Raw genomic sequence first — 19,670 nt, 5'->3', positions numbered from 1 at the left:
CACAATTAAAATTTATTGAATGAATGATTTCCCTACACATTAGTTCTGCCTCATACCCAGTTGCAGAGAACTGGGAGTGGAGGAAGAGGCAATCGCCTGCCTCCTGGGAAAGGGGGAGGGGGAGAGGGTGAAAGACACAAGACTGCCCTGCCCTGGACACCTGGCTTGAGCAAGGGGACCTACTGGGTGGGAACCGGCTGCCCTCTCACACCTGGTTTCTGCTTCTCAGATTCTGAACTCTACCTTTTGAGCTTTGTTCCCTTCCTGTTAATCTGGCTTCGATTCACCTGTTCCAGTGTTTCAGCCTCAAGCCTCAGTCTACATGGGATTCTAAGTCTGGCATTTCTTTGTTTTGTCTTCCTCACATTCCCAGCTTCACCTAAGATCCCAAGCTCCCTTATCAGGTGTCCTTCTCCATCACTTGACCCCAGTTCCAGCCCCTCAGCAGCACCACACTCCTGAGCCAATCAGGGGCCTTTTCACCCTCTTCTAATTTTCTTCTGCTCTCCTAGGGTGGCCCCGCAGGCCCACTAGCTAAGTGTGTTAGCATTATGTGCAAAGCAAGAGGGAACAATTCTAGTGAGGTTTGGGACATCTTTTCTAAATTGTTCCATAACCTTTTAAGAATTTCCTAATTCAAATGAGTGTCCTGAATGGCTGCTGGGATAGTGCATTAGTAATGCTTAGATCTTAAGTGATACTGTGACTGAAAATCACCAGCATGGGCATAAAGCAACAGAAAACATGTAAATGTGAATTTTAAAAAATTTTACATGACTTTAGCTTATCTGCATTGGGTACCACTCTCCAATTTTAACTGTCAAAGAATATTCATTAAATGATCATAATACCTGCCATAGTTATATTGAGTCTGCCCCAGAAATGGATAAGTTGGTCTGTTTATCTTCAGAGCTATTTGTTCACTTATTCAACACACATGACAGTAAGCACTCACTTTGCTGCAGCCTCTGAGCTGGAGTGGAAGCTACAGAGTTGACTAGGATACGGCCTTGATGGAAAAACTTGAAAAACTTATTTCTGTCCGTGGGAGGATTTGAACTCTCTAGGCTCAGTGATGTTGTAGTGCCTGGAAAAATGCAGTGCAGGGGTTGTCTTCTGCCCGATTGATGTACACTCTGCAGGGCTAAGGAATTTACAATCACTATGGCATTTGGCCGTTAACTAGCTGCCATTCCAGCACCCCGACTCTGCCAAGAATGAATGTCCATTAGAAGTCCGGGAGTATAAACACGCTGACCCAGGGCTGCGCATGAATCTCCTGTATTTAGCCATATTTTAGGATAACGTTTAGGTTTCTGTGCAGCGAGTAAGTGGAGTGGATCTTGGATTTGCTTTTCAATTTGGGGCTTAGCCGTAAGTTGGCAGATGTTGTGTGCTTTATTTCTTCGAGGCGAGTCTCTTAAATACACTGTTTAGAAATAAGGATTGTTGTTGTCAATGCCTTATTTAGCGAGTGTGGGCCAAATAAGCATAGCCCTGTCACCTCAACAAGTAATATCCACGGCCACGGTTGGGTCTCCCAGTGCTGTCTATGCTCTGCAGCCGTTTGCCGTCCAAATCCAATCCTGGGGATGTTCGAGTTTTCCTTCCTCTCCCTGTGCCTAGGAGTGTTACTGAGATGTACCGTGGAGTCAGGCTGAGTCACTAATGATGATGATGAGGAAGATGCCGATGGTGATAATGGCGATTGCAAAACACTCCAGTGTGAGGAATGTAATGTTGTAATGGGGAAGAAAATAAACTTGTGACTGACACAGATCTAAAGTGAGAATCCTGTGCTGAGAAGTTACATGCTAACGAGATTGGCTAAGAAATGCCTATATTTAGGTCTGCTGTCAGCTGGGAAGCACGGGCACAGTGGGACTGAAATACCTCTGTACCAACTGGGAATGGCTGTTGCTCTGAACCCCTAGGCTCCCTCTTCCTTCCAGTCCTGCCCACCCCTGCCCCTTCCCTGGGACCTCATCCCAAGATCCAACAACTAAAGGATAATTCGGGGCATAGCAGGGCCACCAGCGGGCATTTCTTCTGCCCAATCATTTCATGCTGTGGTAGTTATTAAATAGTTTATCAGCTCTATGTATATGAAAAAAACACACACACTACATCAGTCAGCATAGGCTAGGTTAGCTGAAGAAACCAATGACCCTAGACTCTTGGTGGTTGACAACAACAAATGTGTATTTGTCGCTCAAGCTACATGACCATCAAGGGTCTGCTGTGGCTCTGCCCGGTGTGTTCTCCACGCATCGGCTGGGACCAGGCTGATGGAGCAGGCTTACTGCAAAGTCGGTGAGGGAGAGGGAAGGGGGAGGGGACAGCGGCCCCAGTGCTGGCTGGAAGGTGCCGCTCATACATGCGCACGCTTCGTCGTCCAGAGCAAGTCCCTCGGCTGACCTGGGTTTATAGGGCAGGCACGCTTACGGGAGAAGAATGCTACAACCTGCCACACAGCATTCTGAAGGCTTCCCTTGCTGATTTATTGATATCACGTTCACGCTCTCTTTGCCTGACTCCCGCCCATTCATCAACCTGACCACCCTCCCCTTCCACTGCTACTCTGGTCTAATCCCCAGGCCAGCCCTGTGTCACCTCACTTCAGTTTCAGATGTGATCTGTTTCTACCCATTCAGTTTCAACACCCAGGTACCTTCTATCTTTGCCAGCTCTCCCCTGCTGTCCACTGTAGCCTGAGGCCTTAGGTCAGTGGTCTCCAAACTTCTGTAATCGTGCCCATCTAGCATGAATAATTTTTGAGTGGGTAACTCAAAAGTATGTTTATTTCAACTGTGATATGTTAAACTACAAATCCATTTATTTAATATTAATTAAGTTTTATCTTTTTGAAAATAAATATTAAAAGAAGTTCTAATGTTTTCTTAGTATATCCTACTGTTATGGGCTGAATCGTGTCTTTCCCCAGATTCATATGTTGAAGCCCTAACCCCAAGTGCTTCGAATGTGACCTTCTATATTTGGAAATAGGTGTATTTAGAGACCTATTTAGGGTCTTAAAATAGGTACTTAGGTTAAAATGGGGTCCTTAGGGTGGACCTAATCCAATACGACTGATGTCCTTATAAGAAGGGAATAGGACACAGAAAGGCACAGAGAAATCAAGTGAAGACATAGAGATAAGATAGCCATCAACAGGCCAAGGAGCAAGGCCTCCGGAGAAAACCAATCCTGGAAGTACCTTGATCTTGAACTTCTAGACTCCAGAATTGTGAGAAAATAAATTTCTGTTGTTTAAGCCACACAGTCTGTGGCATTTGTTGCAGCAGCCTTAGCAAAGTAATACACCTACTTTGGAAATAATTAGTCTAGGATACCCTCATTCTAAAAACATTTTCTTCCAAATACTCCTAAAGGGATTCACTTACTATCTTGTGCTGCAAAATAGTAATACTACTACTACTAAAGAAACAGCAGTTATTATTTATTAAGGATCTTCTTAGGCCATGGGTCCTAGACCACGATGACAGTGACAGTGCCTGACGTAGTAGGTGCACAATAAATATTTGTGAATGCGTTGAATGACCTGTAATCTAAGAGAGAAGCCTGTGACCCTCCCCAGGAAACAAGCTCAGAGAGACCAAGTGGTTTGCTCAAGGTGACTCAGGTCTGTCTCACCCCAAAACCGGCCCTCTTTTTTGTTTTTTTTTTTGCGATACACGGGCCTCTCACTGTTGTGGGCTACTCCCGTTGCAGAGCACAGGCTGCAGACGCGCAGGCTCAGCGGCCATGGCTCACGGGCCCAGCCACTCTGCGGCATGTGGGACCTTCCTGGACCGGGGCACGAACCCGTGTCCCCTGCATCGGCAGGCGGACTCCCAACCACTGCACCACCAGGGAAGCCCTTAAAAGCCGGCCCTCTTAATTCACTCTTCCCTCCTGTCATGTTAATCCTCCTGCCCCACCCCTGCTCCTCACCTGATGGAATTTCTCCATCTCAGGTGGGCATTCTTAGGCCACAGAAGAATGAGATCTCAGAACCGAAGAAGGGATGATCAAAGTGAATCTCACTTACAGCTGAGGAAGCCGAGGCCCAGGAGTATTTGGAGAGATCTAGTGAGTCCCAAGGCCACACAGCATACCTTAATCTTGGTCATCAACTGACTCGCCTGAATCATAGTCTCTCAATTAGAGTTTATACTAGTTCCCCCTCGGGAGTGAGTCTGAGATCCTCAAAAGAGACCGTTAAGGGGGAAAAAAAGACAAGTCCACAGAGAGAGAGAAGATATCTGTGATATAAATATCTGACAAAGGACTCATATCCTGAATATATAAAGAACTTCTGCAAATCAATAACAGAAAGATAACCCAATAGCAAAACAGGCAAAAGACATGAACAGGTCCTACACCAAAGCAGATATCCAAATGATCAATAAACATATAAAAAGATACCAAATTGCTCAGCTACTCTATACATCAGGGAAATGAAAATTGAAACCATAATGTGATACCACTATACACCCACCAGAATGGATAAAATAAGAAAGGCAGACAGTATCAAGTGTGTGGGAGGATGTGGAGCCCCCGGAACTTGTTACCAGTAGAGGATATAAATTAGTTCGACAGCTTTGGAAGACTGTGTGGCAGCATTTGCTAAGGTTGAACGTACACCTAACCTGTGACTAGCAATTCCACTCCCGGACACATAACCAGCAGACACGTATGCAAATATTCACCCAAGCGTTTGTAGCAACACTATTCATAGCAGCCCAAAATTATAAATAGCACAAATGTCCATCAACAGTACCATAAACAAATGTTTTAATCTGTTCATACAATGAAATACAACACCGCGATGAGAATGAACAAACTATAACTACATGCAATAGTATGAATCTCATAAACACGCTGAACAACGGAAGCCAGGCCAAAAAATTGTTAATGTCGTATGATTCCATTTACACAAAGTGCAAAATCGGGAGGACCAATGTTGATGTTAAAGGTCAGGCTAGTCGTTACCTTTCGGGGGAAAGGTGTAACTGGGAGGCCTATGAGGGGCTCCCAAGACGCTGTTTAAGTTTTGTTTCTTCATAGGGGTGCATTCACTTTGGGAGAATTTATCAAGCTGTGCTTATGATTTGTGTCATATTCCATACGTTCGCTATACTTCAGTGAAATTTACCCCCCAAAAGTCCGTGCCAGTCTTGTTATAAATCAACTCTTGAGTTAACAGCTGTCTTTGAGATGTCATTAACATTAGTCATTTACACTTGAGGTCAATGGAGAAACCCCTTGCAAACTTGGGAACGTTTGACTAATTGAAGCCTCTAGGCTCTTTGGGGGTTTCTTTGGTCTGGGTGAAACATTGCAGTAGCATCAGCGTGGTCTTTCCTCCACCAAAAAACATACACTGTTGGCATACAAGAGCGCCTGGGTGTGGTTTCAGGTGGCTTTGCCCCGGGGTCCTTGGCGAATGGGGGTTAGTAGCCACAGAGGCACTCAGGGCCCGCCTGCCCGACAGGAAGGAAAGAGAAATACGTCAATTGTTCTAGCATGAAGAAAAATTGACTTCCTTCTCCAGAACGAGCTCCCCTGGTCTCCTCTCTTGAAGCTGAGGCAAAGGTAGGCTGAGCACCTGCGTCCAGCCCTTCGGGCAGCTTGTTTTAAGGGTGGGGTGGATAGAGATTACAGTTTATATAACTTCTCTTAAACTAATGGCTTTGAAAATGTAGGAAATAAAAGCAATGATATATCAGACAAAGGATAACTTGTAATTTTATTGAATAGCATACATTTTAAATGTAGGATAAGAATGATTTGAATGGAAAGGAGGAATACTTTAGAGTTAGTTAAAAAACTAAACCAAACTAAAGCGAAGAACACTACCCGAAAGCTATACGGTGTGCATTTTTTCTGTGGGGGTAGAGAGTGTTGTTTGATTTCCTTTTTGGTTTGTAAATTCTTATACATACAGTTTATTATTGTTTGGCTCTGAATCTACTTCACAGATTCCGATTTTTTGATCCCCCATAATCCTTAGTTTGGAGGTGGAACATAAATGTAATTTTAAAATTAAGAAAATTAAGTTAGCTGGGGTCTAATTTAAATGTCTTGCAATTCAGCCTCCTTAACCCCCAAACAATTTCCTGACAAGAGGAGAGATTATGAGAAGAAAATGCATGTTAGATATTAAGTATCTACTGAGACGTTAGAATTGGTATAGAAAAAGATTATTTAGCCAAGATAGTAGAAGATTCTATGTTCTTAACTTTCCTGTCTAAACAAAGCATAAGACTTTGGAGTTAAACAGACCCAGATTAGAGTGTGACTTTAGGTAATTTACTTAATTGCTGCAAGCCTCACTCTCCTCGTCTGTAAAATGGGTATCCTTTCATCATAAGGTTGCAACGAGGACTGAGATTGTGTGTGTAGAGAACTTGTCAAACTGTCTGGTCCAGAGTAAGTGCCAAATGTCAATAAACAGCAGCGGTTGGTACAAAAAAAGTGTAGCAATAATTATGAGTAGTACCTCCTGTATATAACAATATGATAATATTAATTCTCATCTTTTTACCTTTCCATGAGAAAAGGTCAAGTTTAAGCCTGAAATATCATGGATTTCTATTTCAGTGTTTAACTTTGATTCTAAAAAGGCATTTGGGGGTTTTTTTTGGTGGCAAGATGTCTGTGTGAATGAGAAAGAATAGACTCCACAGTGAATGCAGGAACCTTCCAGAAGGGGCACCCTTTCCGCCTTCTCCTGTCTCTTGTAGGTGTCAAGTTTTCTAGGCTTAAACCCACGAACACACAACGTCATATATTAAGGACAGAGTTTTGAGGGACCTGAAGCTTATATGATGTTTGGAGACTTTAAGAAAACAAATACAAGATCAGGAATTGCAAATGAAGGGGGGAGAAGCCCAAGGTCACTGGCTTCCTGGAAAATCCACCTCTGGTTCAGTGACCAGAGAGACAAAGAATTTGCAAAGGCTTGTCTCTCTTTCCACGTCACACTTCCTGAGGGACACACAGGCGAGTTGTCTCACCTTTGCAAAAAGGAGCCCATCCAGCCTGTGAGTACGAGGCCAGCTTGAGCCGGAACCACAGACACAAGAGCCGCCTTGCGTTCAGCTCCTTCCTTAGGAGGACGGACTGGTGGTCCCTGAGGCTGTTCCAGGCGTCCATAAGGAAAGTCCATGTGCAAAAAAGAGATGGCATTTTCAGGTGAAGCTGCAAGGTCTGCGTAGTCACTCAACTTTTCCCCTGCATTCGAGGCAGAAAGTATTGTGGCTGCCTTCGGAGAAAACTGCAGCTTCTCAAGGAAACAGCTGTGGTGAAACACGGCAGCGGACGGTGCGGTCTCAGAAGCGACGGGGGCTGTGAGCCTCGCTCGGCTGTAACTTTCAGCCTTGGGCACGGTCTCTAGTTTGCCTTGAAAGTCTGGGTGGCGATGACCGTCGTGTTCACACGCAGGCATGTCAGGCATGTCGCCTGATCTGCCGCATTTCCCTCCATCACAGGCAGGGGGTGGTGCTTTCGTTCCTTTGATGTGATGACCAGCTGCTCAGAGGTGATAGATATTTAGATGAAAGGACGTGGGGACGGCCTGCAGATAAAGAGCGTTTCCTTTCCTGTCCTCCTTTTCTCTTCTTGCCCTCAGTTTCACGTTTCTTGTACTTTTCCCCCTCATCAGATCTAAAAAGCCGAAGTCAACTGGCTGTTAGGCTGAGGAAAGCAAGCAAGCGTGGTTTCAAAACTCACACGTGTTTAGCGACTTCCCTGGAGGTCCAGGGGTTAAGACTCCGCGCTTCCACTTCAGGGGACGCGGGTTCGATCCCTGGTCGGGGAACTGAGATCCCGCAAGCCTCTCGGCCAAAAAAATTTTAAAAACAGACACGTTTGGATGTTCCTTTCCCCTGGCAAAAGGGGTCCCACACGTTTCTCCCCTGGGACTCTTCCGTGCTCCCTCCTCTGCCCCCCATCCATTTCTGCTCTCTCCGTATGCAGTGAATCACGCCTTCCTCTGAGCGGCCTCCTCTGTAGATCCTTATGTGTTTATACTCATCCTACCATGTCGTAACTTATTCGTTCGCATGTCCATTTTCTGGCTGGAGTGTGAGCTTTTTGAACGCAGAGACTGGCTCCTACTTATTTTATATCCTCAATCCCTGGCGCACACAAGGACCAATGAAATCAGCGCTATAGATCAATGCACTAATCACCAAACCGCGTTGGTCTGGATGCAAAGTTCCACTGGGACACGGCACGACCGGCTACCGGCGAGACGGAAATACGCGGACTGAAGCACTGGGCTGGGTTTAGGAGGGGCCCCTGCTGTCTCAGTCCCTATCGGTCCCAGAGAAATGGCTTGAGTCCTGCTTTGGGGCCTTCCTGTAGGGGCAGAGGGGGAGCAGAGAGGACGAGTTCTGAGTGCTGCTTGCTTTGTTCCAGCTGTTGCTCTAGAGCTGTACCCAGATGATTCCAGAATTGGGGTTTGATCCCAGGTTGTCTGACACCCAAACCTATGCTGAGATGGGATGGATTGCTGTGAAGTGCTTCTCCAGGTGGCTCTGGGAGACTTTTTCCTTCAAAGTGGTGCTTTGGTGTAGGTTTTATTTATTTTTAAATTGTTAGATAAAATTAGACTGGTAGATGGGATACTGTAAGACAAAGGGCAGTCACCGTTTCAAATGTACAAAAATGCAATTGAGAAAGGAGATTGGGGGCTAGACTCAGCTCCATGTGGGTGAGGACAGAGCCTGATTCCAGTTCTTGGGACAAAAACACAATTTAAGAATTTGTTGGGTGCATGAGCGAGTGACTAAATATCATCATAGAAAAACCGAATCTGGGAGATTTCATTATTCAAGATATGAGATTGTAAATTTCTGCATGAGATCATTAAACTAAAATACCTTTTTGTTGCTTCTCAGATTTGAAATGACTCAGATTTCCCAATGCTTTCCAGATGTCTGAAGCCTGGAGCTTTCTGAGATGAGTGTTGTTTGCTCACCTGACTGTCCTTCCTTCCTGCTCTACTCGAATTCATGCTTCCTGCTTTGGCAAGTGAACCCGCATGTTACAGTATTCACTGGGTTTCTCAACCCCAGCGAAACATTAAGGACCTATTTGCTGGGTGATGAGGGGTCACTAAAAACCAATGGGACCACTAGAAGGACACTTGAATCAGACAGAAAGAAGTCCGAGTCATGATAGAGAAATACACAAAGGAAAACGGGATCATAATGAAGAAGCAATTTACTGTGCTTGTAAATAAGGAGAAAGTTCCTGAATTAGTCAGCAATTAATCTGGGCCTTGAAAGATTAATAATAATAATGACGATGATGGTACTATTACTACCACCACAGTTAACATCTGTCAACGGCTTATTATACGCTCACCACTGTGATCTAAGTACTTTACAGGTAACAACACATTTAATCCTCAGAGCAACTCTAGGAAGTAGGTGTTGTCATTCTCCCTACTTTATGGGCAAGGAAATTAAATCCCAAGGGGCTTAGGTAACTTGCCCAGCATCTCGGCAGTCAGGAAGGGGCAGAGCAGAGCTGCTCACCCAGTGAGGCTCCAAACCCTGCTTTGCGGACTGTTCCCCTCACTGCCTCCGAGGAAATTCGATTTTGGTAGGGAGAGGCAAGAGCAGGAGTGAATGCACGGAAAAGGAAAAGTGCATGATGTGTTCAGGGAGCAGTCTCGGATGTGTCTAATTTGGGAGCATTGCAGCATTCTGTGGGAATTAAGGATGGAGGAGTAGGGAGGAGGCCAGATCAGCCAGGGTGAGAAAGGCCGTTTTGTAGTTTAGAACTCACGTGTAGGCGGTGGAGACCCTGGGCTCCTTTCCTGGGGGAGGAGTGACATATTCCCACCTCATCCTTGCTCAGTGGACTGTCCCTCACCCTAGAGATGTTCCTCTCCTTCCTCAGACCAGCTCCTTTTCTTCTCCCGGGCTCAGCCATGAAGATTTTCCTGTCCTCTCCGATCACCAGTCTCCTTCTTACTCACCATCCATTCAGTGCTGTCACTCCTGTTCCCACTGGTCGGCTGCAGGCTAATGGACACAGCCCGTTCTGGACCCCATCAGTTGCTCCTGTTACCCACTTTGTGTTACAGATGCCATGCTCACACCTCGCTCCCTCATCCCAGCATAGGGCAAGGAACATGCCAACTGATTTTAATAGATTTCATAGAATTCTTTTACAATCTCCACTTTTTGACTCAAAAACATCAGAGAGATCAAAGCATCCAACAGAGAAGTCTATTTGTTTTATCCATGTTTTGAAGAATATGAAAAATAATCCAGGGTGGCTTCTAGTTTCCTGCTAGCGTCGGTGACCAGAAATGGAATCTGTAAAGATGGACCTTAGCTTGCTAAGGCCGCCAGGTGGATGGAATTCTCTCTTACTTTCTTGGTATTTACCATGGGCGCATGCTGCTGGCTAATTAGCTCCATCTGCCACCCTAGAAACCTCTCTTGACTAGGAAAAAGTTCACTAAAAATAAATAAATAAATAGTTTTAAAAAAATAAGTAAATCATTGCCATAAGTCTAGGGCACCTTGTCTTGGATAAACAGACTATAGGCGAAGATTAGTTTTAGTGAATTGGGTTTGAGTGATTTGACAGGTGGATTACAGAGTCAAATCTCCAATTTGGCTGTTGATGTAAAACTCAGAGGAATGCAAATGCCAGCCTACCAGGGGTAAAGTGCAGAAAGAACTCCAGATTCTGTTCGAGAGGATTGAAAAGATGCCGTTGAAATAACTTGGATGATTGCTGTTGAAAGAGAAACTCTGAGCTCTCAGTTAGAACCTGGAAATCAGACCTGGAATTGCATAAGCAAATTTACAATCAAACGAAAACCCCAACACAGCTTAAAACAATAAAAACAACTGACCAGTCCTCTAATTTCCCCACCCCATTCTCCTAAAACCCAATAATATGTTGAAAAATGAACAAGGGAATGATATACACAGTTTAATTTGTAAGTGACCTGAGAAATCATTGGATTCTCTAGTTCAGTGGTTCTTAAACCCCAAGGACCCAATGCTCACCCTTTATAGGAAATATTTTGTAGTTCACCTTTTGCTATCTGGAATTGGAATTCATGTATAATATAATTTACCTACACCAATAACAACAACAACAATAATACGTCATTACTGTAATAAAAGAAGAAATAAAGGAGCAGTAAATTATAAGAATATAATATGTACTCATATATGTAAACTACATTAGAAGACACAGTGAAGTTGTCAAATGTTCGCATACATAGAATCACATTGACTAGAACATCTACAAATGCAGACCATTACCAGTATTATGGCATTAGTGATTCAAATACTACAAGCCATGCTGCCCTTGGTGATGCAACTCTCTGAAATGATAAACAATTTTTGTTAAAGTTCTAAATGAAACCAAGTACAGTCTTTCTTCAATTTACATAATAGTTGCATTCTGGAAAACTCAGAGTATGTGAAAACCCTGCAAAATATACTTTGTGTTTCTATGAGTTAAATTCTATTATCAGAAAATTATACTTTTTTCCTAGTTGAATTATCTGGTAAGATAGCCAACATTTGTATGGGAATGCAAAGTAACTCTTTGTCACTGTGACAACCAAAAGCACCCCACAAATATCTAGAGGGAAGCATGGTACTGCCCCTACTGAAAAAGCCTGAACAGATCCAAATAAGATGCAGCACCTGTTCTTCCGATTTATCAGAACTATATACACCACTTTGATTTGGGGTTTTGTTTCGTTCTGTTTTGCTTTGCCTTGGTTACTAGGAAGGTCAGAGATACAGCTAATGCTCAAGTACAGTGACTGTTTCACTGCAGGTTCCTGGTAGAAATTGGCCCCTTTTCGCTCTGGTTGCTGTTTCTCTGATTTTAATCGTCCTCTCTGTGCTTTTATTGTGAGCTCCATCATATTCTTGTGAGAAGTAGGATAGAGTATATATTACCAGTCATTAAGTCCTGTATCCTAAGCACCTGAACAGTGCCTGGCGCTTGGGTGCTTTATCAACATTTACTGAATGAATGGGTGATGGATGGATGCTGGAAACGAGCTCAATTTCACTTTTCTGTAAATAGCAGTGGATGGCCACTAGGGGGAGGAAGAGCGCCCACTCCTCCCTGCAGACGGCTCTCTGAAGCCACAGGCATGCGTTTGGTAGAGAACAGTAGTGTTTTTAAGTAACCGAATCCTGCATTTCTGGAATGGGTAGGGCCTTTCCCCCTGAAGGAGTGAACACTGAGTACTGCAGGAGCACTCTCTTCCAGCCCAGGGCTGCGCTGCTTCTGCTGGACAGCAGAGTCCAAAGGCCACAGGGAGAGAAAGCTCAGTGCACAGATCACAGGTTTTGAGCCAACTGCAAAAATCTCCATTTAAAACACTTGAGAATCAGACAAACAGGATAGTACTTGGCCTAGTAGTATGGTTAATAGGTTAAAATAAGAAAAAAGCAGGAAGAACCGAGGGCGTGATTAGAAGAAATAGGCTCATGACGTTGGTGACACGGTGGCTAGTTTGCATTTTACCACTTAGCACTTGATTACACGCTGTTTCCCAGCACTCTCTTTTTTTTTGCGGTACGCGGGCCTCTCACTGTTGTGGCCTCTCCCGTTGCGGAGCACAGGCTCCGAACGCGCAGGCTCCGGACGCGCAGGCTCAGCGGCCATGGCCCACGGGCCCACCCGCTCCGCGGCATGTGGGATCTTCCCGGACCGGGGCACGAACCCGTGTCCCCTGCATCGGCAGGCGGACTCTCAACCACTGCGCCACTAGGGAAGCCCCAGCACTTTCCTCTTTCCCAGAGACTCAGAGCCTTGGGGAGCTCCGTCTATTCATCTGGAAACGCGGGCCCAAGGAGGGATGTGGCTTTGACTCTGGTGGGGCTGGAGCCCCAAGTCCTTGTCCCTGTCTGTCCCTGTCATTTTCCCACCGTCTACATAGGACACCTTTTGGGAGCAGACACTTGGGACTGCTTGGCTGGAGACCAGAGGCCAGGAGCGTCTCCTGGCAGCCCTGGACTTTCCTACTTCTCATGCAACCTCTGCAATTTGGGTGGGCCACATATTTTAACTTTATCCTACAATAGAGAAACTGACAGAGAATCCCTTAAGCCAGGGGTCCTTAGCCTGTAGGTCCATGACCTTGGACATGAAAAAATTTTATATCATTGTTTTCACTAACCCGTAACTAAAATTTAGCATTTCCTGCAATTATGAGTATAGGCACTGAACCACAGTAGAACTAGCAGGACTGGTGACTGCCACAAATAGAAATCACAGATATTTTTATGCCACATTGTATGTTGCAGATATCTGAAAACATTGTTTACGATCATCACTACTCTGAAATTAGTTGTTAGATCACTGCTAGATTTCATGCATCAATGGACTCATCCATTACTATGTTATAATCTTTAAAAATTTCAGTATCATCGATTTCCTTTGTAATAATGTATTTTATTTTATGCACTTAAATACAGAAGCTTCACCAGATGACCAAAGATTAAGAATCTCTGCTTAAAGAAATGATTCCTTAGGGTTCTATTAACTTCTCATTCATTGATTTGCTATGAATCATAAATTAATATAATGTGCATTTCTGTTGCAGCCGAACAAAGGGAGTTTAGCTTCTAAAGAATTGAAAGGAAGTCTTATTACTAAGGAATTCATGTAGATTTGATAACAAAATGGCAGTCTAGAAAGTGCATCAATTAGAGCTGCATTTTCTGCTTTTCACTGACATGCATCTATCCAGTGCTTTATCAATTCAATGCCATCCTCTTGGTTGGGGGGAAGAACAGATTGAAGGTGATGTGTGTCCAATGTCACTGATGGCAGAAGAAAGTAGGAGGAACATATGCAGAACCTGGCAACTAGCATTAACCAGAAACAAGACCCCGGGCATAAGGCAGCCACTGAAAACCATTAAAGACCATAGATAATGGGTAGATTGAGGTTGTGGTGATATCCCTTTATACATCCTTAATTGATTAAAGAGTTTATTTTTGAGTCTTGAAGTTAACTGTAAAAATTACAGTTAGCAGTTGAGAACATGGTTGTTCTAATGTACTTTCAATTAGGATGATGTACGTTAAAGATAGACCTATATGCCTCTAATCACTCAAGATACAGAATTCATATTAGAAAAATTCAAATGTGTAAGTTTGAGGCTTTTAGAAACACGAGAAGGCCAATTTAATAAAATTTAAAATCTTACGTTATCATCGTGGCAGAAAATGCAAAGATCTGTCTGTGTAGAGCATTTTGTCTCTTCTGGACTCATGCTGCAGTATAGGTACATCAGCCAGGAAAAATGATGCCATTTTTATTGTCTTTTCTACAGGTATTGAACTGGCTGGGCTTTTAACCATCATTACTGCTACCTGTAAACATATGAAGGGGAAGGTTGACTTCTATAAGTCGTTGATACGCTTCTCACTGCTCTTCGTAAATTCCGTCAGATTGGGGATTACTTCTGCTTTGCAGAAATTATCTGCAGGGGGCCCTGCATAATTTATAACAATCTCTGGCAAAACCTCAGAAAAAAAGATATGCTTTTGACTTAGCCGGATGTCAGAGGCTGCGGCAGGACCCAGGGAAAAGGCTCCCCAGGTGGCATGAGGCTCTGGGAGCGACCATCCCAACCGAGGGACGGCCTCTTGGAACTTCCTTCTCCTGAGGAGTGTGACACAGTTAAAAAGAAAGAAAAAAAAGAGCCACAAGCAACACAGCTGCCAATGAAATAGGAGAGGGATTGCTTTCAAAAGCACGTGGGACTCTCACTGGACTCTCTGAGCTCATCCATGGGACAGGAGCGCAAGGCCATGGAGTAGAACCTCAGCGTGGGTCTAAGAAGAGACAGAAATGGCCCAAGAAGTCAGCCTGAAGTCCCTCCGGCAATCAGAACGCGAGGTGATCCTCCAGGTCCTGCACCGGGACCGGGAGGTTCGAAACATCGAGGAGGAAAGGATACGGTATGCTGTCATTTAGTGGGTGGGATTCTTTCGTTTTTTTGGCTTTTTCTGCTTGGAAGCTGCTTCTACCTGGCGTATTGCTGCCTACTCAGCTTCTTGTCTGACAAGAGTCGGAATGAAGGGCTATAGGGGGAGGTGACCTTTGCTGTGTCACTAAGCTTCGGGGATGGTAAGGGAAAGAATGCCTTTTGTTTTTCCTTTAAAATAATGCCTTTTTTTGTGATAAGTTTGCTGTCTGTCAGCTTGTCCATTTGCCTACTTGGCAGGAATAATTCAAGGGAAGCTTTCAGGCTTCTCATACGCTCTTCGAGGGAAAGACCTCCGGCTAAGGGTTTTCCTAAATTATTTTTGGTGGTAACCGAAGGCACAAAGAAAGCGTCATAGAAACAGCAAAGCTGCTGGCATCCATTCCCGTCCTTTTCTTTGCTCTCTTTTGCTTCCCAGCTGGCTCTGAGGGAAGGGGAAACCTGCCCAGCCTGCTCTCCGACTGATCTGTCAACAGAGAGCCTCTTTCCTCTCTCTGAGCTCCTCGGGCTGTTGGACATGAGTTTAACACTTAACAAAGCAGGGCTGGGCGGGGTCCGTGGTTAGCTGTCATGCTGATGCTTTGTTTATCTATCGATGTTTATGGAGAGCGTGAGGTCTAGAGGGTAAGTAAATGGAATAGGCGTTTTGGTTTTGCTTTGTTTTTAATGGCAGAACTCCTTCAGAGTCTGCCAAGAAAAATAAACATATAAAATAAAACTTTGGACCACCAAATGTCTGAGGAAGGAGCGAAAATTTCTGGTTAACTAGAAGGTACGATGTTATTTTTCTACCCTCCTCTGTTATCCCAAAGCTCTCTACGTGTACTTATACTTGATTCCACTAAAAAAATACACTGAAAAAAATGGATTTTTCTTTGATGATTCAAGATCTTACGGTGATCTAGAAGCACCGTTTTGAATATCAACAAAGTAACATGGATACTGTGGTAAAAGGTTTGATACAAAGGGTACTGATTCTAGAGCAAATCCTGAAAGTTGGATGTAAGCTTGTTTCTTGGGGTTAGCTTCTCTTTTCTAAAAGTAAGTAACAGTAGGGCTTCCCTGGTGGCGCAGTTAAGAATCCGTCTGCCAACGCAGGGGACACGGGTTCAATCCCTGGTCTGGGAAGATCCCACATGCCGCGGAGCAACTAAGCCCGTGCACCACAACTACTGAGCCTGTGCTCTAGAGCCCACGAGCCACAACTACTGAAGCCCATGTGCCTAGAGCCTGTGCTCCACAACAAGAGAAGCCACCGCAATGAGAAGCCTGCGCACTGCAAAGAGTAGGCCCCGCTCGCCACAACTAGAGAAAGCCCGCGCACAGCAACGAAGACCCAACGCAGCCAAAAAATAAACAAATAGATTTTAAAAAAAAGAAAGGACATGAGAGCAAGCATTAAAAAAAAAAGTAAGTAACAGTAAATCAACTATACTCCAATAAAAATTAAAAAAATAATAAAAGTAGGGCTTCCCTGGTGGCGCAGTGGTTGAGAGTCCGCCTGCCGACGCAGGGGACACGGGTTCGTGCCCCGGTCCGGGAAGATCCCACATGCCGCGGAGCGGCTGGGCCCGTGAGCCATGGCCGCTGGGCCTGCGCGTCCGGAGCCTGTGCTCCGCAACGGTAGAGGTCACAACAGTGAGAGGCCAGCGTACTGCCAAAAAAAATTAAAAATAAAAATAAATAAATAAAAATAAAAAAAAATAATAAAAGTAAGTAACAGAGACATTTCATAGAGTATTCTGGCTAATGATACCTTCTGGGGTCCAATGTAATGTCCTTTTGTACTAGGGCTATCGTCCTGGGGAAATAGGAACTGAAAGTAACTGACCACCCATAAAAAACAGTAGCAAAAGCATAGCATCGAGGGAGCTCAGCTTGGTGCTCTGTGATGACCTAGATGCGGGAGAAAGGCGGGGCGGGAGGTTCAAGAGGGAGGGGGATATAGGTACACATATAGCTTATTCACTTCATTGTACAGCAGAAACTAAACACAACATTGTAAAGGAATTTTACTCCAATAAAAAATTTAAAAAAAAATTTATTCCATTAAAAAAAAGCATAGCATCAGCTAAATAACTTTATTGGGGAACTTAAGACAATAGCAGGCATGTATACTGTATATTTACAGGTCATTCCCTGCCTTGCATTTTAGAATTGATGCCATTTTCTGCATTTTTCCTCTTCTTTCACTGTCCTTGCTTGCTGTTATAATGCCCTTTGGGCACAGAGGGATGAACCTAGCCAGCCATAGTGTTTATGCTTTGCCATTTAATCCTCACAGCAACCCTGGGAGGTAAGGCTTGCACAGCCGAGAAAACCTCTGAGCCTCTGCTCCGAGACGTCGCAAGAGATCCTGGTTCACACAGCCGTGTTGGACCCTGGGGGTGCTGGATGCCAAAGCCCCTTCTTTCTCGCCATGGGTGGTGCTGTTGGGGCCCTTGCCATGTAGGAATTTGGCTGGCATCTGTCCTTCCACTCAATCGCTTCTTATTTAACTCTCTGGGCCACAGGAAACTGAAGACACACTTGCAGCATCTCAGGTGGAAAGGCTCGAAGAGCGGGAGCCAGGAGTACAAAGAGAAGTCCTGTGCCCGCTGCCGGCAGGCCCTGGGGTTCCTGCTGAACCGGGGGGCCGTGTGCCAGGGCTGCAGCCACCGCGTGTGCGCCAAGTGCCGAGTGTTCCTGAGGATGACCCGCGCCTGGAAGTGCACCGTGTGCTTTGAGGACAGGTGAGGATGGGCCAGGGAGCCTCAGAGATGGTCCAGGACAAACTGTTGACAAAGACGGCTGTCACTCCTCAAACTTAATCGGGAAATGTTTGCCGAGTGCTTAATATGGAGCTGCCTTTCTAGAAGTGGAAGTTATTGTAATTCAAAAATGCGTTTTGAGGGCTTCCCTGGTGGCGCAGTGGTTGAGAGTCCGCCTGCCGATGCAGGGGACACGGGTTCGTGCCCCGGTCCGGGAAGATCCCACATGCTGCGGAGAGGCTGGGCCCGTGAGCCATGGCCGCTGAGCCTGCGCGTCTGGAGCCTGTGCTCCGCAGCGGGAAAGGCCACAACAGTGAGAGGTCCACGTACCACAAAAAAAAAAAAAAAAAATGCGTTTTGTTATATGAAAAAAGTTTGGTTTTTGTTTTTTAATTTACAAAAGTTTGTTTGTAATGGCTGGGGATCAGTTAACGTAGGAGTTAAGATTCCTTTCAATTTCTTAACTGGTTCATTTTGTTAGTTTTCTTAGAGCTTAATTTATCTCTTTGAGGAAAAGTGGAGTGAATTGTAACACAGAGAATGTTAGCGTGTCCGGTGCAGCTTTATCAAGGCCTTTTGAAGGAGGCACGCTGACCTGCACTGGACGCTCTGCTCAAGAAATGGGCGTGCTTTCTGTTAGTGATAGCGGGAATCTACATTTATTCTAATCTTTTGACGTTGTGAGGTTTTAAAATATTTTAAACACGGAATTGGCATTTTTGAAAATGATAAAGCATATTTGTGGCTTGATCTCACACCGTCCGAAGCACGAACAGGCTGGTTGCCAATCCCTTGGAAACACGGGGAGTGTTTCTGCCTCTTGTGGGGTAGCGTGCACAAGGACATCACAGAACTTATGAGAGGTAGATATGTTCCTCTGGTGTGAACCTGGGAGAGGAATCAGAGACTGAGATTTGAAAACAACTTGTAAATATCGCTGCAGATGCGTGAGTGCCCCGGGGGCTGACACTGTGAGAGGTGCTTACACAGTGTGGGCACAGCAGCTGGGTTTTCTCTCCCCCTGAATGGGGAGGATTGTGTCTGTGGGCATGTCCTGATATTCATCTCCTTAAACTTCCCATCCCTTTGCAAGGCTTAATGTATTTCAGTCAGTCATTCGAAGGCAGGTTGTTCAACCAGATTTCCTTGTTCCTAAGCTCCCCCTCTCTGAAGCGGCACTGCCAGGTCACTCCCACGTGGCCCAAGTTATCTCCACACATCTCGAGTTTCCTCAGTTTGTGAAGCCGATGCCCTGCAGGCTTTTCTCAGCTTGAGAGGGAAAGACCAAGATTTACTGTGAGCCGCCTGGCCTGCACTTGTGCTCAAGCAGGTCTGGGCTCTCGAGAGAGGAGGAAAGGTCCTAAGATCTCCTCCAGTCAACCATATATATTTGGTCGATAAACACTAAGGATAAACACTGCGTCGTAAGGTATTAAATTCTTCAGCACTTTTTCTTCATCTAGTGGTTAGCTATAAGCCACAGGGTTATAGGACAGGGGCTGAGGCAACCTCCCAGGAAGCGGGCCCTGCTGAAGGCTCTGCCCTGGAGGGCACCATGCCCGGGGCATTGTAACTTTACCGCTCTAAGCTCACGGAGTGTGATTTCTGAAACCCCAGCCTCCTTATGTTGAAATAAGGATGCTTATGTTGCTCCTTATGTTGAAATAAGGATGCTTTTCAAAATATCCAAGATGACTGCGTTGCTCTGAGTGAACTGACATAGGAAATCGCTTGGGGAGAGAGCTAAGTAATTTATAACCCAACTCCCCCCCTCCCCGCCTACTTTCTTCGAAGCTCTCTGCTCTCTCTCTCTCTAGTTTTGTCCACGCTGGGCTGCCTTCCAATCCTGGGGCCAAACCAAAGAAAAGGCTTGGGAAAACTTGAGGGTAGACGATAGTCACAACTGAACTGGG

At 45.0% G+C, this 19,670-nt stretch overlaps 1 protein-coding gene across 4 annotated transcripts in view; it reads left to right on the top strand.

Annotated features, from left to right (window-relative positions):
* Nucleotides 1-14,785: 14,785 nt before the first annotated feature.
* Nucleotides 14,786-19,670, top strand: part of SYTL3 (synaptotagmin like 3) — a 74,931-nt gene continuing 70,046 nt past the window's right edge. For 2 of the 4 annotated variants that reach the window (XM_060168285.1, XM_060168284.1), the window contains exons 1-2: nucleotides 14,796-14,981; nucleotides 17,521-17,739. In XM_060168285.1, coding sequence (XP_060024268.1) covers nucleotides 14,872-14,981; nucleotides 17,521-17,739 — 329 coding nt within the window. In that variant the 5' untranslated portion in view covers nucleotides 14,796-14,871. Of the gene's footprint in view, nucleotides 14,982-17,520; nucleotides 17,740-19,670 lie in introns of all 4 variants that reach the window. The other 2 variants (XM_060168288.1, XM_060168286.1) reach the window with 2 other exon arrangements.

Source organism: Lagenorhynchus albirostris, chromosome 12 (genome assembly GCF_949774975.1).
Source record: "Lagenorhynchus albirostris chromosome 12, mLagAlb1.1, whole genome shotgun sequence".
Taxonomy (NCBI): Eukaryota; Metazoa; Chordata; class Mammalia; order Artiodactyla; family Delphinidae; genus Lagenorhynchus; species Lagenorhynchus albirostris.
Note: the sequence above shows the minus strand (reverse complement) of the source record. Positions and strands in the feature narration are given on the sequence as shown.